This window comes from Pogonomyrmex barbatus, unplaced genomic scaffold (genome assembly GCF_055798465.1).
Source record: "Pogonomyrmex barbatus isolate J1 unplaced genomic scaffold, ASM5579846v1 scaffold7, whole genome shotgun sequence".
Taxonomy (NCBI): Eukaryota; Metazoa; Arthropoda; class Insecta; order Hymenoptera; family Formicidae; genus Pogonomyrmex; species Pogonomyrmex barbatus.
In genome coordinates, this window is record NW_028297171.1 from 6,892,316 (window position 1) to 6,909,542 (window position 17,227).

A 17,227-nucleotide genomic window follows, 5' to 3' on the forward strand; every position below is an offset into this window, starting at 1 on the left:
GAAAATATTACATCTATTTATAAGATAAAATTCATAGCACAATAGACATCATAGCGATAAAACATTCTGCTATTTATTAAAATAAAATTCTTTTGTTACTTATAAATTACATACTTATAAATTACATTATAATATAAAATTATGTGTCCATTAAAATTACAATAATAATAAACTATAATTGCATTAACATCGTGAAATGAATATGAATAATGAATGAAAGCATATGGTCCATGTAAGTAATGCATTCTGGAAAAGAAGAGAAATAAAATAAAAGGAACAAAACTCTAGGATCTATTAATTGTAAATTACTCTTCACACTTTTTGTTGAGATCGGTCCCATTTAAAACCGTTTTCCTGATTACTTTCACAATATCATGATGTAAAAATATAATTGGAAAGGCGTCATACATATCAGGCGAGATTGAAGTTCCGAAACGGCGGTATTTATAACTGATTCATAACTCTTGCAAGCGGAACTCAAAACTCAATCGACTTGAACAAGCCTTAAATTTTTACGTCATTGATGCAGTCAGGTATCGTAAAACTGTTGACACACATTCGCGTCGTTCTTTCAGCTTTAAAGAACCTTTAAAGCTGAAAGTAAGAGTCTATAAGTAAGTCTATAAGTAAGTCCATGTCATGGATTCGGATAAGGATGCCGATATAAATAAGGATTAATTACTCCACTTAACGAGTACGTTCGTGTCCGAATGGAACAAACTTTGCACTCAAATTAATGCAACATCCCAGATTGATCAATATAAAGAATTCGAATTTCGCAGTGTGTTCGTTCACACGATATCGGCTCGAGATTAGAATTTTATATTCACAAACTGTATCCTTGATATAAAGAATATGAGTCATAAAAAGAAATGTGACCTTTCAAAAAAGACGACAGGATATTTCGATATTTACCTAATTAGAATATTATTAATTACTCTTCTGTTAAATGTCAAATGTTAAATATTAACTAAATCTGTTAAAATATATTATTCACATAAAATCATTCAAAATTGTTACATTAAATTGTTACATTAAATTGTTACATTAAATTGTTACATTAAATTGTTACACTAAATTTGTTACATTAAATAACTCATATTTTCTTTCTATTACATTCATCATTTTACAATATGTATTTTTTTGAGCTAAAATATCTCCTACCTAGACCACAATATATTTGTAGTTTTTAACAACAAATATAACAAAAAAAACAAACATTAAGAAGACATTCTTTTAATCTACATCTTACTTCCAGGTGTAGTTGTATTCCAGTCTTTTCTTTTTTAAATTAATATAATCATTCGATCGGCATCAAACACGTGTAAGCATTATTGTTATCAAGAACAATGCACCTTTAAATATTCCGTGCGCGCACGGGAACGAATTCAATTTCGGGCAAACGCAAGGACGTGGAAAAGCGAGGCACGTATTCGCGAAAGCTCGCAAGCTGTCGATCGACCTGTAACACCATCAGAGACGTTTCGGGAAAGGCATCGGCGTCGTAAAAATATCCGTTCGCCGCTCGTCCCGAGCACCGATAACGACGAGCAGGACATCCGCGATATTGCATGGTTCGATCTGGCGGCGACATAACACGCGACATCACAACGGCGACGATAGACACTTAGAGCTCCGCGTTCACCGCATCAGCCGCATTGGCCGTAACACGTATATCGTGGACAAATGCAATTAGGGCACAGAAAAGCGAAGTGGCTACATACGCGTGCGTGCGTGCGTGCGTGCATGCGTGCGTGCGTGCGTGTGCGTGTGCGTGTGCGTGTGCGTGTGCGTGTGCGTGTGCGTGCGTGTGCGTGTGCGTGTGCGTGCGCGCGCGCGCGCGCGCGTGTGTGTGTGTGTGTGTGTGTGTGTGTGTGCGCGTGCGTGTACGCGTGCGCGTGTTCGATTCCGGGTTTTCCGCGCGACGAGATAGATGTGTAATTTTCGTCGTGGCGCAATATGGTCAATCTACGCGTTATTTATGCACGCACAATGCACCAAACTATCGCATTATGTATGAAGATAAATTTATACATAGCTGGAAATTCAGAGCGCTTAATAAATCAGGATAAGCCAATCGGTGTGTTCGCAAATGCCACGGTGTGATTATATTAGATTATAAATATTTACATATAAAATGACGAATAAAATAGAGCTTCCTTTGCATAGAGCTTCCTTTCTTTTCCGTTCTCGAGCCTCGCATGGCTCGGTTTAATTAAATAAATACGTTTATTCGAACTCTCTATTTATTTAATTATCAAAATTCGCCATGTGTACCGAAATAAAATTAATGTTAATCAATATTTTGATTACTCTGACACGAAACTTTGACGTGACTCTTTTAAAAAATTACTTATATTAACACTTATATGCGCGCGTTCGTACATATAACCAGAAAAGAATCTACTAGTGATCAAAGACAAAATGATGAAAAGTCATTAATTAATTGCGCGTAAATTTTTCCCGCCGAGGAAACTCTTCACTGTCGAACTCGTCACAAAGTAAATATATAATAAAATTTTTCGCAAAAATGCTTGTTGCAAAAAGCACTCCGGATGCAAATGTCTCGCACGCCGGCACGCCGATCGATGCTCCTCCTCGTTTATTATGAAAATTCAAAGATGCGGTGCACAATTAGGGACGCAAAGGTCAGAAGCTGCGGCCGCTATCATCGCGCATCACCGAGGATTTCGGTGGCCGTGCAATGCGCGGCCGTGCGATCCCCGAGAAGTTGCCCGGCCACGGTCGATAGTTTAAAATTGCTCGTTACACAACATCGCCGCGAGCACCCGCGCGCAATAATTTGCATTGTTTCGCACGCCGCTCGCGCGCTTCTCGCTCGACCGGACTCTTCATCACCTCTACTTCCACCGTCTCGACATGTCGAGTTTTCATTTGGCATTTGCAACGAGCTGCAGTGCGGTAATTAAGGCCAGGATAACACCCCGCCAACGTGACTCCGGGGACTTCCCGAGGGAATCGTATTAAAACTTGAAGCTTACTTACGCTCCTACACTGTCTCGGCGAAAATCAAGACGCACGGCGATGTCTTCTGTATCACAAATTTTTATAACGCAAAGAATATATATATATATATATATATATATATATATATATATATATTAACGAAACGAGAACTCGTAACAAGAAAAAAATATACAAGTAAATTAATGATATAAAGATAACAAGATTAAAAAAAAAGATATAAAATGTAATGAATCATAAAATAATATTTTTTCATGTATAGTAATAAAAATTCATATATAACAGTTCTTTCATGAGTTATACTTCTTAAATCATGATACTGATAATTACAAAGATAATTACATTAACCGGTCATCAATAGTTTTTATCCAATTTCCCTTCGGAATGAACTGTGACACGTTTGTATTAGCGCGAATGCGAGTGCTTTGTTCTATATACCTGCAACTGCAACTGCAAGCAGCGCATGGGAATAATTGCAGCAATTTTCATTATTGCGCGCTGGCCGTACACTCGGCAGAAATGCCACATATAGGCAGAATTTCGCATCGACACGAAATTCGCGCATGCATCGCGTCTCGTTTAACGCGAAACAGGGCCCACGTCATCGATGTTAAGAATTTCATAATCAAGTTTTCCACGGTATTTAGAGCGCAAGATACGCATGACGCATGTTCAACGAGATTCCCATCATTTTCATCGTGTCGCATAGATTTTCGTAAATAGAGGCAAATATTTGCAAAATCAACAGAAGAATACTGACAAAGATCATGCGGGTACGCAATAAACGCGTTACATAATTACGAGCTTATTCGAAATACAAGCTTATTCAAAATGGAATTATTATTCAAAATAGCTTGAAATCCCAAGTAGCTTAAATTCAGATTTAAGCTATTCGGGATTTCAAGCTCAAGATTTTTACAACAATTAGTTTTACTTCTTATTCATTTGAAAAATATATATTTGATATCAATATCTTTTATTTTTTATTGACCTTTATTGACCTTTTTATATTTTGTTGATAAAAATAAAAATTCTATTCCTAATATAATAAATATGTAACTTATCTCATCGTGTTATATCTTTAAATTAATATAACTAAACTTTGCGAATATCGTTTCTATTTCAATGTAAGTCTTCTTTGTATCTTTCGGGATTTTTAAAATCATTCGTATCTATCACGACCCCGTTTCGTAAAGAATCATTACTGATTCGTTAAGCAGGTTTCTTTCAATTAACAATTAACCGCCAATTAGTTATGGTCTCGCTACGGCTAAACTTTGAGAACATTGAGAACAACCGTGTTTCTCTGCGCTCGTCATTTTATGATTAAACATGACAGACTGATAATGCCACGGCCGTAGTTGATACGAAATTCTCCGCATTTAACATGCTGGACCAAATGATAACTCGCATCAACCAGTTGTCGAATTTAATTCTCTCGACAATATTCAACTAAATGAGTCCGTAAAGAATTTTTCAAAATATAAATTATATTTCGCAATTGCAGAATAGACAGCGTGTTATCATTTATTAAAATTTGATTGATACGAAAACGATAAAATCTTCTCCCGACATAAGATAGGTACTGTAGTATTTATGAGATTCTCGTGAGTTTTATTATTCCAGGCTCTTAGATTTCCGTCGTCAGATTCCGAGATCTTCAGATCCCGCGATTCTTCAATAATAGAATTCCTGGTGTATATCGAGATTCTTTCTCGGGAGAGAATGCCGAGCATATCAATTTCACCGGTGCAAGGACAATGCATGTAGTAATATTTCACATAATGATAACAATTAGCTCGCGATTTTTGCCTCTCGAGTCTCTAAAAGCATCGGAGCTCTTTCGCTTGTTCTCTCGTCGACTTGTTATCATTAGCTGTTGCGAGAAACATTGCGGTGAGAAATCCTGCTGTGTTACACGAACATTACGAGTCTGCCGACAACGCGTAATCGCATTAAGACACCGCACATTCCGCGCGGGGAATGAACGGCGCTGGAGGATCGAAAGTTTGCGATCTAAGTGGCAATGCATTGCCGGTAATTGGCGTAATGTAGCCTGATATATGAGTGCCGACGTTAATACAGACGATTAAACTTTCAACGACGAGAACGTACAGCGTATCGGCGAAATCGCCATCGCGATGTTCCCTTTAACACTCTCAAGCACTAAATCGATGACGTAATAAATGCATAAAGCGCCTTGTCATTTAGTTAAATGAGAAATAGTTGGATCGAACCGATTAGATAAAAGGAAGAATCGAATTTCAATTACGCGAACCGAGACGATATAAATAATAAGAGGGATAAATAAATAAAAAAATTCATAAGCTCTTTAATGAAAAGAATAATGCGAGGCGATCTTTCAAATGATAATTCTTTCAGCGTTAATTTATATTATTAGTCAACGTCATAAAATCAAAAATATTTGAATGTATGAAAAGTTCAGCACACTTTATCCTTTCTTCGAAAAGCTCAGCTTTTATTCATGAAAGATATTATTGATTCTGTTATAACAAGAAGATTCTTTGCCAAGTTGTCGAATTACCGAGAAAAAGACATGACGCACGCTTACCTGATTCGCCTTGTTGATCTGTTTCTTGAGACCGGCGAACGCCATGGTGCTGTCGCGTCGTTGCTTCCTGGATCACACGCAAATTTTCTCGAACTGTAACACAAACGGAAGCATAACTCTGTCAGACAGGCTCTGTGCGAATTCGACGGGGATGAGGAATACTCGCGTGAAGAGAAAGGGGGAAGAACGAGTGTTGGGAAAATAGGACGAAAGTTTCGAATTTATGATCACTGGCGGGACGAGTCGCTGGCCGTTCGCCAAAGCGAACGGGATGATTTTCAATGTTATCGATCGATCGTACGTCGTGTTTTCCAGCATCATGACGCTGATGTAACCACCCGGTCGCTGTCTCGCATGCGGCTCGGTCGTGCAGATGCCGAGGAGGGCGGAGGTGACGGCGATGACGATGACGGCGACGACGACGACGACGACGATGACGGCGATGGCTCTCGCGTGTGTCACGGTGATCTCATACGGCGTGAAGCCGTACGTCGCAACGTGCCGCCGACCTGACCTCTTAACAAGCTCTAATGAGAGTAAGTAATGCGTGCTCTTATTAACGGCGAACGGACACGCATCGATAGGTCCTTCTCGCACGACTTCCAATGCCTTCGGGCGCACGACGGAGAACGAAAACGCCGAGCTCGTAATTTTAATTATTCTTAATTAATGTAAGTCTCGAATCGACAAATCACTCGACAATAAAAACCGATGCGCTACATATAGAAAAAAATTAATCTTCAATCAAGAGAAATATTCTCATATGTAAATAAACGTATTATAATTTTTTTTTAAGTTTTAGTCTTGATTGAATTTGACACACTTTTGCAATTTTTTTTTCAATTCATATGGAAGATTTTTAATCTTCCATATGAAGATTATAATATTCTTGCTATACAATCTTGATTTAAGATTAATTTTTTTTTCATATATAAATCCACATGTTTAACTCTGTTGAAAATTATTTGTATAAGAATCGTAAAAAACTTTTTAAAAAACTTTTTTTTTTATTATTTTGTAATACGATCGATGAGCTCAACTATATCGAAAATTTTATTAGAAACAAGTAATGCGTATACTTATTATTATGCGTATACTTATTAATGCAATTGCGTGCATCGATTTTTTACGAGAACTAACGTATAGAAATGTCGCAATAAAAATAGGGGAAATATACGCATTCTAAAAACTTATAATTGATAGATCTGTGGGATGACTTAACAATAACAAGTCATTGTGTCGTTTTAATAAAGGCAATATTGCGCGTCGATGAATTCATATATATGGAGATATCCAATACAGAAATTCTATTCGCAAAATCTAACGATAAATCTATTAGAGGGATGGATTAACAACAAGTGACGTATTTCTCATTGACGGCTCTCTTGCGTGAATTCTACATATCGAGATGGAGATATAACGGAGAAATTTCAGCAACAAGATATCTATGAACGACGAGTCTATAACAGATTTCAATAAGAACAAGAGCTATGCCGCTGTGATTTATTATTATATTTTAAATTTTATTAAACTAAGAAATCTAACGTAATAAAAGAATCACAAAAAAAAGTCTTTAAAATCTATAACAATCGAATGACGATATGATATATCATAAACAACAGAATTCTCTCGTAAATAAATTCTAAATAAGTTCTTAGTATGAACTTTAAGAAGATACACGCCTCGACTTAGGGAAGCTCTACAGGCGCAAATTGGCCCGAGTCGGACGAGCAAAAATCCTCGGAACCTTACGCGATTAATTAATCAATTTCACGAAACTTGCCGAAGGCGGACCACTTCACGCACACTTTGCACTCGTCATGAAAAATCACCGGTCGGCGATCTTTTTCGGACAGTCCTTGTCAATCGTAGAATCAAATCTTCCATTAACGTGCCGAACAGTGAAGTTCTCCGAAATGAATAGATGCTTTATTAATGAAGAGAATCGCTTATATGGCGAATTTCTAGAATGGTATGCATCGACGATACAATGCCAAACTTTGATAATGAGCGTTCCGATGAATGCAACATTCTTATTAACAGGTTTAGGCGATAATAATCGTGAGTTTTATCAAAATAGGACGGTTCGATTGATCCAACCAGACAATTCCGAAAGATCCCCCAAGTAGGCTGGTAGAGAGGAGATTCGGAAAGTGGGCGACTGGATGAGAAGATGGAGGATTATACTGAAAGTCGGACAACAACGATTAATACTCCGACCTTCTTACGATATAGCAATTTAACCATCACAAAATGTGCTGACTACGTCGCTAAGCGTTAAATATTTGTGCTTCTAAATTAAATTTCATCTCAGAATCCGAGTTACACAGTTAATAATAAATAAATAGTAGTAAAACTGAATGAAAGAGAGTATAAGGCAGTGCGATGCTCAATAGTAAAACAGAGTCACAAAAGACAATAGCAGATTATAATCCTCTCAGTTAAAGTGGTGAAATTTAAGTTGAAATCTTAAGAAGAGAAGTATGAAGAGAAGTATGATGAAATCAAATAAAACTATTAGTAGAAAACTGTGATATACAGGCGCGATAGCTGGAAGTATAATATAAAGAATTGCAATATCGTAAGTTACAAGTTTAAGTTAAGTTATAAGTTATAAGTATTATATAGTGCACGATGTCAAGAAGGATAAGAAGTGCTACAGTAAGTGGGTACTAAAATATATAGATAGCTATATACGTAGCTCTGCATACATAGGTAACTATAGTATAGAGCTATGTCAGGTAAAAGTAGAATGTAAAGCGACCGATCGCAGATGTAGAGCTAATAGATGAAGACAATCGCGTTAATGGATTCAGCTATGGGAATACAACACTATGACACCAGTTAGAAACTCTATTCATCGCTAAGCTGGCTATACTCAGTGCTATCCATAGTCCGCGAACGGGACGACATGTCGCTTCGGAAGACCCGTGTGTGTGTGTGTGTGTGTGTGTGTGTGTGTGTGTGTGTGGGCGCGCGCGCGCGCGTGTGCGTGTCAAGCTGCACACGATATCGAAATTGGGGACGCGACGATTCTCGCGCCGGGAAAAACGAGGGAGGAACGACCGACGCCAGCCGTGATAACGCCGCGAAACGCGATAACGACGGACAATGAAATTTGCGATACAAATACGGGGGACGTGTCTCTCACCTCTGAGCGCTCGGCTCTCCGACACGTCGAATCGAACGCACACCCCCAAAATGCACGCCCTGTAAGTGCAAGCCGACGGCGATGTTGACAACGTGGACCGTGTCGACCGTGGCGAACGGAGGACGCGAGTGGATGCGTGCCTCTTACGTGCGTGAGGGACAGGAGAGATCCGCGTGGGCCCCACGAGCACCGCGAGAGAGCACCCCACCGACTACTCTCGTACGTGATCGGTCTCTCGCACACTGCGAAGTCGCCTGCTAGGGGGTAGTTTTCTGCTGGCCGATCGATACGCAGCCACGGCTCGGTCTCTCGGTCTCGCTCGCTCGCTCGCACGCTCGCTCCCCTCTCCGCGCGATTCCCTCTCTCCCTCTGGTCTTTTCCCCGTCTCTTTCCCTCCCCCCTCCTCGAGTTTCGATACTATTCCCTACCCTTCCTCTCGCGATAGCCACCTCTTCCACCAGGGACGAATCAGGGGAGGAAACTGCGTGGTTCGTTCGGAGGTCGAATTAATTTTTTGCGTCTCTTTATAAAGCTTTCTGCCGAGGGCTCGAGATACGTCGTCCCGCAACGACAAATAAAATATGAAAAATTATAATAATAATCATAATTAGCTTTATTTCAGTCAGGAAACATAATTCTTTCACTTCCATCGTGATCTCTCTCACGGATATTTTCAACATCCATCACTGTTTGCCCTTTCCCTCTTTCCTTCTCCCTCTCTCCCACGTGCGCCGCAACCCTCGACTTTATTCGCGCGCCTTTGCTCCCTTTACATTTATACCGGGTGTTTGTAATGGCGAGGAAACACTGCGGTATATCACTTATTTTTAATATGCGTGCGCGCAATAGAGATGAATACCGCGAACACTGTTTATAATCTTCCTGGAATAGAATAACATGAAAATCCTCATGTTCAGAAACAAAATTTAATTTGATATAATAAATCCCCTAAATAGAACATTATTAATACAAAATCATGAGGATTAAAATAAATATAAATGAATTTTATAAATTATCGTAATACTATACAATATATGTATAAAATATATGTGGAGACGCAACATCAGCAAATAAATATAATTATATAATAGTAGAAAAATAATTTTCATCTATAATATAAATTAAAAAAAGGTAGAGTAATGGATTTATGAATCGATATTTATGAATGAATGGGAAATTATTTAAAATTGAATATTCATTTTATGTTTTAATGTTTTTAAAATTGATAAATGTATATCTTTTTCCTTCATGTTCCACTTAAATTAAGAAAAAAAGAGAAAGAAAAAAGTGGAGAATTATGATTTTATCAACTCTAGTATATTAAAATATTTCGACACAAGATCTTCTAATTTATTGTATGTAGAACGAATTCTTATTGTTTTTATATACTTTGGAAACCATAAAATAATTATAAAATTTAATAAAGCCTATACTCATTTACATTTTCATCCACTACACTTCATTATCTGAAATCCTAAGGTATCGGTCAAAATGTTGAACATTCCGTAGTATTATCTGCAAATAGCATATCTTCTGATATTTTTCGGGTCGTCGACCGCTAGACGTATATTGTCTTTTTCTGAGAAAGCTCTCTATGATCGGATAAAAATTACAAGAACGAATAAGCCCCTCGAAGAAACGAGATTGGTAATAATAGCGAGCAAACAAGCGGCGTAAATGGCGAATCGATTTTACAATTTATTAATATCCTTCTGTTTTAAGAGAGATTCATTTCTGCTTTCTTCTTGCTTTCTTCTTCCATGTGCGTGTCACAGTAATTGTGACCGTGGTCTCAATAACGTATCGATTATGAATATAATCACCGCCTCTCTCGTAAATCGTTGTTCAGTATGGATTTGTCGCGATCTCTTAAATCGACAAGCTCTCTTTCCTCCCGCTCCTTTTCTTGCTCCTTTTCCTTTTGCGGCAGTTATTCACTTCGAGTCCTCTATCGGCGAGTAACCGCTCGTTTAAGAGTCGCGGGATACATATATCTCTTCGCGGAGTAATTCTTTTTAATTTAAGATTTCGCGCATTCGAGAACTCATCCGCGAACCATCGCCTCCTTTGTCGCATTCAATTTTCCAGGAGGCACTTAATTAACGTTAGAAAGGGATGAGCCATTGAATCAAAATGTTCTTTTTAATCGTGTCCTCTGTAAAGTATCAATTAAACTCATGATTTTTTTTTTTTTTTTTAAATCAATTGTTAACGATACAGTATAAAGAGAAAAAGTGAATCTCTTTTTATTCTCGTTTTAATAAATATAATCTTTGATAGATAATTCTTTAAAATATTGTTGTCTAATCTATTGATCGCAATTAATAAACTTCAATCACAAAGTACGACAAGTGCCTGTATACAATGACTTATAAATAAATTGCAATATATTATTATAAGCGTGGTTTACGCGTTACAGAAAGTTTCGCTCCGATATATTTTTATAGTCACAAAAATATATGAGAATTAATAATATCCAATATTCTAATAACTATATAAAGCAATATAAAAAATTAATTGCAATTTATTGTAATTTAAATGCAATTTAAAAGTTTCTATCATAATAAATTATTGCAATATATATTTAATTTAAATTGGATTATATATATATATATATATATATATATATATATATATATATATATTCAATAAAAATGCAGTAAAACAAACTATTTGGAGAAAATTATTTCACTGAAATTATTTCATCCACGTTTTCTATCCAAAGTTTTATGTATCATGATACTCCTATACTCTTTTCACAAATACAATTTGATTTTCAAAAATGATCAAAATTATTAATCTGAACATATAACGCCGCTCAAAACAGCATATTAAATTATTCTGTGAATTAAATATATCCTGTCATTAAACAATTACTATTAGCTTTCCAAGAAAGTAGCGATTTTTAAATATGACATATGTGTTTTAAATATATTGCTCGTACATATAGGTATTATCTATATATATTTATGTTTCATTAATTATACAAAATAAAATAACATTGAAAATAATGCCAAAATAATTTAACCTAACAGATAAAATATCTTCACATTACACAAAAAAATATTGTCGCAGCTTATTTTATTATATAATGCAATTACAATATTCACTATATATATATATATATATATATATATAGTAAATATTGTAATGTATATATATATATAGAGTAACAAAATATGCTTTTACACTTTAACGTCTCGTAGAAAAAGTTTACATCTTCATTTTTATCAATTTTACAATCGATAATGTTTTTTTTATGCTTTATGCTAGGGGAATACGTGTCTCTCATTCTCAACATACTTTGCAAAGCTCATCAGGCCGGTGAAGAATCATTCCCAGCCAGTTTCCATGTCTCATATAAAATCAGTGAAATGGAATTTTCTCAGAGAAGTCGAGCACTGATTTGTCCGGAATACGAAACTTTCTGCAAATTCGCGAAACTTGACGCGGCGGGAAACCCGTTGCTAAGAAACCCGCGACCCAAAGAAACACGTACGACTGAGTCATGGTGTTGCTATCATTTGATAAGATCCTCCCCCTTCCTCTCGCGGTTAATATCGAAGTTCGCTGTATCCGTCGTACGAGAGCCACCCCCGCGGTTTTGGGTAGAATATTTCTAAAAATACACATCGCGCGCAGTAGGAGGCAACGGTGATCACTGCACCACTCGTATTCCTCGTTGCGTTATGCGTTTTATCGCCGCATACTTTCTCGTATAATCAGTGGTGCGCGTGTAGTTTCGGTATTTGAGATATACGAAAATTGATAACAAAATCCGATATTCCTTTTCATGTGGATTCTGAAAAAACAAACTTTACACTCTTCTCTATTACACTGGTAGAGAAGATGTTTAGTTTTGAAACATTAGTGCTTGATTTCCTATCCGTATTCTTTAAAGGTTTATAAGTATTTTTTTCTTAAACATTAGATTAAACTTTCGATTTGAAACGTTGAAATGTTTAAATCTGAAGCAATTCTTCTATTGTTAAATGTTTCTTTTGAATAAGACGTTTTAAATCTAAACATGTCACTTTTTAGATTGTATGTCTGGATTTTTAATGTTTTCATAATGATTCTAGAGAATATCAAACAATTATTCAAAAATGTTTTATCAATTAAATTAGCTTGTTTAATATTTTAAATATCTTCAGGATGGAGGATTCATATATTTTATTTATTTCATAATAAACCTATCTTATAAGCTTTCATGACAAAAAATAATAATTTTGAATCAGTAGCATCAAATGCAATTGAAAATAATCTTGTTAATCCAAGCAGTATTATATTAGCAGTATTAACGAAAAAAGTATATATGCATTTACTTCATTAATACTGTTATTTACTGTTATTATTGAATCAACAAGATTATTTTCACAATTACACTTGATACCGTCATTTGTAATTAAATTGCGTCTTATTCTGCTTCACCTGTAACTAATATTACTATTATTAAATGATTTCCGTGAACTTTAAAGAATCTTCTACATTTTATACAAAAAAAATTCACAAATCTGGAATTTGCTAATTTATTCAAGCAATAAAATAAGACGATTATGAGAATAAAAAATAAAATTCTGCGTATATATTAATATCAAATTAATTATTTTAAATGTTGGATAAACATAAAAATAAATTTATGGAACTGATAAGTTTTATACTATTCCGCCCAATAATTATAAAAGATAAGTGGAATAATTTATATATATTCATAATTTGTTTATCTGTTATATTCTACAGTATATATTGTAAAAATATACGCTTACTTCGTTCTAATGTTTCAATCAGATATTTGATCCTGTTAATCGTGAAAATTTCGCATGTTTGCACATGTTTTGCGAACTTTACGAGAGCTCGTTACAAACAATTCATTCAGAATAGTATTCATTATTTATTGACAAACAATAATTTCATATTTTTGCAAATATTGAGTAAACACAATCTTATTTATTTCTCAGTATTGATAAGAGCTGATATATACTCTGGTATCGATTTTATGTCAAGATTAATTATTCTACTCTAATGCAAGGAATTAATGTTACTTGTCCATGCCGATATTTCTGCCGTGTTCAAACAATTATTGTTTGCCTTTTATTGAAATTACGACAAATGATGCTCGCATCATCTCAGTTATTTCGAATATATCATAAATTATAAAAATAAAGATCTCTCTCGTAATAATGTTACATGCTAACTCAATTCGTCATGGCAGTTTAAATAACACTGTCAATGATGAGATAACTACATGTGACAATGCCATTTCGAACGTCATGGTGCATAAAATTAACATGTAAAACGTGAATGTCGGAAACATTCGTAATTTACATTCCGTAAGATTTATTTTCAATCGCAATCCTAATCAGTGCGCAGTGAAATCATTTCCTACAATATAAATAGTATCAATGATAATCGATGACCCGATATCAGAATTATCACGCAATCGACAATGAGATTTTCCGATATGATTATTCGTATTTTCAAAGAAACCGTTTGACATTCGTGATTATTATAAATATTATAAATTACATGTGTTTCGTGCAATTTTATCTGTTATACGTTATTAAATTTTATAATATTTATAGATTGCAACTTTCTATACGACGTAGCCGCAACCTTCGCGTGGAAATATTGAAATCGCGAATTAAGGTATAAATGAAGTATACCGTTGATAAAAATTCAAAAAGGGGTGAGATGCACGTGCGCGCCATGCGGTTATATGCTAATTATTAGCGAAATGTAGTAAAATCGCGATACGTTAAATTCTGCCCACTCGTTATATCAAATCTGACGTACTGAGATATTAATTAATACTGAAATTTCATTACATCGAATTACATATAATGAACGTATATATTGATATAGACACTGTAATCCAATCACATCTCGCTCCACTGAATGGCTTATTCCGTAACTAATCGCTGTACAATAAAGTATTAACGGAATTTAATTTTTCTCACAAAAATAATATAAAAAAATTTGCATTCGCGCAAATGTTTTTAATTATGCACCTCCAAGTACAGAATATTCTAAAAATTTTGCATATACTTTTTGTATTCAATATATATTTCTTTTCTCTCTTTCTTTTACACAATTAAGATAATCTTCATTCTTCTTCCTAAATTATCTTATTTCGTATAAGAGTTATTCGTCGACAACTTCTCTCTTAATGCTTATTATCAATACAGAAATCACAATAAATAAAAATATACAAAAAAAAAAAGATCGAGAATTTTCAAACTTACTCCGATCTACAAGACTAATAAAAATTAGTAAATTCGTTTCGCTGACGCAATTCGCGTTAATCTCTTCCAATTCGTCTTTTCTTTCCAGAAAAGTCAGAAGCAAATCCCCATCAATTCTTTCCCATTTTACCATCTTAATTCAACGAATCTCCTATTATTCAAACTCACTCGCCGAATTTGCATATAAGCTGGATTTAGAGTCCTGCGTTACTCAGGTTTCCGGAAGTAATTCACTTTCTGATATTTAAATCCAAAAAATTTATTATTACCAGGCTAACCCGACGAAGGGACGCCTTATTCGTTCTACGACTAAAAGGCAGGGGATTCGAGCGCAAATTTCATCCCTGAATTTTGCGGTCGCGCGGCTTGTGGCCAGGGGACGTGAACGACGAATGCGACACGCGGTAAAAGTCGGAGGTCAAAGCGGATGTGCTGGATGCAATAAAAAGAAGCGTAGCGGGGATAGGGGAGGAGATCGCGAACGTGCGGGAGCGGGATTTTTCTTTTTATACCGCCCTCGGCATTCACATCCGAGCGACTCGCGCGGCGAATATTAAATTATTTGTCATTAAGCCCGTATATTAAGCGACGCGGGAGCCAACATCGACCGGCGAGCAGATACGAGTCGTATCGATTTTTCACGGCGCAAAAAAGAACGGGACACTCGTACGAGGCGAAAATCAGCCGGGCTCGTTAAACGGGGACACCACGATTCAGCAACAATCGCGTCGACACTAATTGCAGCCAATCTCTAATTACTCGTTAACAGCCAATGTTATCGATACGGTTCGTCTCGGCTAACAAATTACAATCCGGAGTATGGGGGAAAAAACGAAATAATTCATTTAATGTCTCAGCGCTGAATTATTTTATTTTCTTCTCAGCGAGTTGTCGACAGATTCGAAGTGGATCAGACGCTCGGAAAATTAATTCATGCAATACTTGTAGCAGGATCTGTCACCGAGTTATTCGAGAGATCAATTGACATTAGTGAAGTCGAGCGTGTTTATCCACTGTCCATTGTAATTAATATGCGAGCACAGATCTTCGTGCATCATCGCGCAGCATCAGACAGAATAATCCAAGAGAGGGAGATCGAGAGAGATCGAGAGAGAGAGAGAGAGAGAGAGACAAAAAAAAATAAATAAAAAATATACCGGAGAACCGGATCTCTCCTTAGCTCAACGCAGCCGCGGCGGGATCTAGGGGAGTCATCAATGGTTTCCCCGGGATGTGCGCGAGGACAGATCACAATATACGCTACGATCGGTCACGTGACCGATACGCCCACACACGCTCATTCACGGATCATTCAAAAATCCGCCGGGCCGTCCCGGCGGCGACCGGTGCGGCGACGCGGAATGTCACCGTCGACGGGGGAGGAGATGGCCTGATGGTGAAACGGCACGACTAACGTTATCGCGCCTCTTATCGCCGATGCGTGAACGACGATTCCGGCCAGATGTTTTTTTTCGCTCGCGAGCGAACGCGCGAGAGAGAGAGAGAGAGTACGCGGGCGAGCGTCGTCGAGCGCGAATCGATCGAGCGCGCGCGCCAAGCGTCGTGCACTCGTAATCGGAGCAAGGCTCGCGATGATAACGCGACGTTTACCGCCGCCGGGTCTTATCGGGCGTAAATGCGAACGGCGTCCCAAGATACGTAGCGAGGGCGTCGATTTCACTCACCGTCGAAGAGGATCCTCGCGGGCAGCGGACGTCGATCCGGTGTCGCAATCCGGGGCAGCCTCGACGCGTTCTCGGCTAACCCCCTGCTACGATTTGACACAGGCCACACGGACGACAGCTGTTCGCGACTCCGCGGACAACCAACAGACAGCGCGAGCGTCGCGTCCGACGCGGCAATGAGTCATACCGCAGGGCGAGGGGAAATAAAAACCGATCGGAACGTGGTCCCCCCGAGTGGGAGTATCGATACATGATGGAATCGATATGTACATCGATGAAGTTATGAGTAATCGATATATATCGTTGAAAACGCGATTTTCCGTAAATGGAATTTTGAAGACTACTGAATGAGTCGAGCAATGTGTCGATTCGAATATGTCTGATGTTAGAAAGTACATTTCTTTAGAAATGAACTGAGGAAAGAGAGAGAATTATATTCATTGACATAAAATAAATATATATTTTAAGTTTGACGAAAGCGAAAAAAAAGCGCTAAAAAGAATAGTATTGTAATAATTTTCTACTAAAATTATCCGTATTACTTTCTTAAAAATCTTTTGTCAGTGTAGAGTATTAAAATTCGACTAAAAAA

The 17,227-nt window shown here is 37.0% G+C and overlaps 1 protein-coding gene across 9 annotated transcripts in view; it reads right to left on the minus strand.

Annotated features, from left to right (window-relative positions):
* The window catches only part of EndoA (SH3 domain containing GRB2 like, endophilin-A), a 28,811-nt gene extending 11,996 nt beyond the window's left edge, over nt 1-16,815 (minus strand). For 3 of the 9 annotated variants that reach the window (XM_089083142.1, XM_089083146.1, XM_089083139.1), the window contains exons 1-2: nt 8,709-8,966; nt 5,558-5,650 (exon numbers count right to left, since the gene is read on the minus strand). In XM_089083142.1, the coding sequence (XP_088939268.1) occupies nt 5,558-5,602 (45 nt within the window). In that variant the 5' untranslated portion in view covers nt 5,603-5,650; nt 8,709-8,966. Of the gene's footprint in view, nt 1-5,557; nt 5,651-5,858; nt 5,883-8,708; nt 8,967-16,635 lie in introns of those variants that run through there. The other 6 variants (XM_089083143.1, XM_089083144.1, XM_011636752.3 and 3 more) reach the window with 4 other exon arrangements.
* Nucleotides 16,816-17,227: the final 412 nt, after the last annotated feature.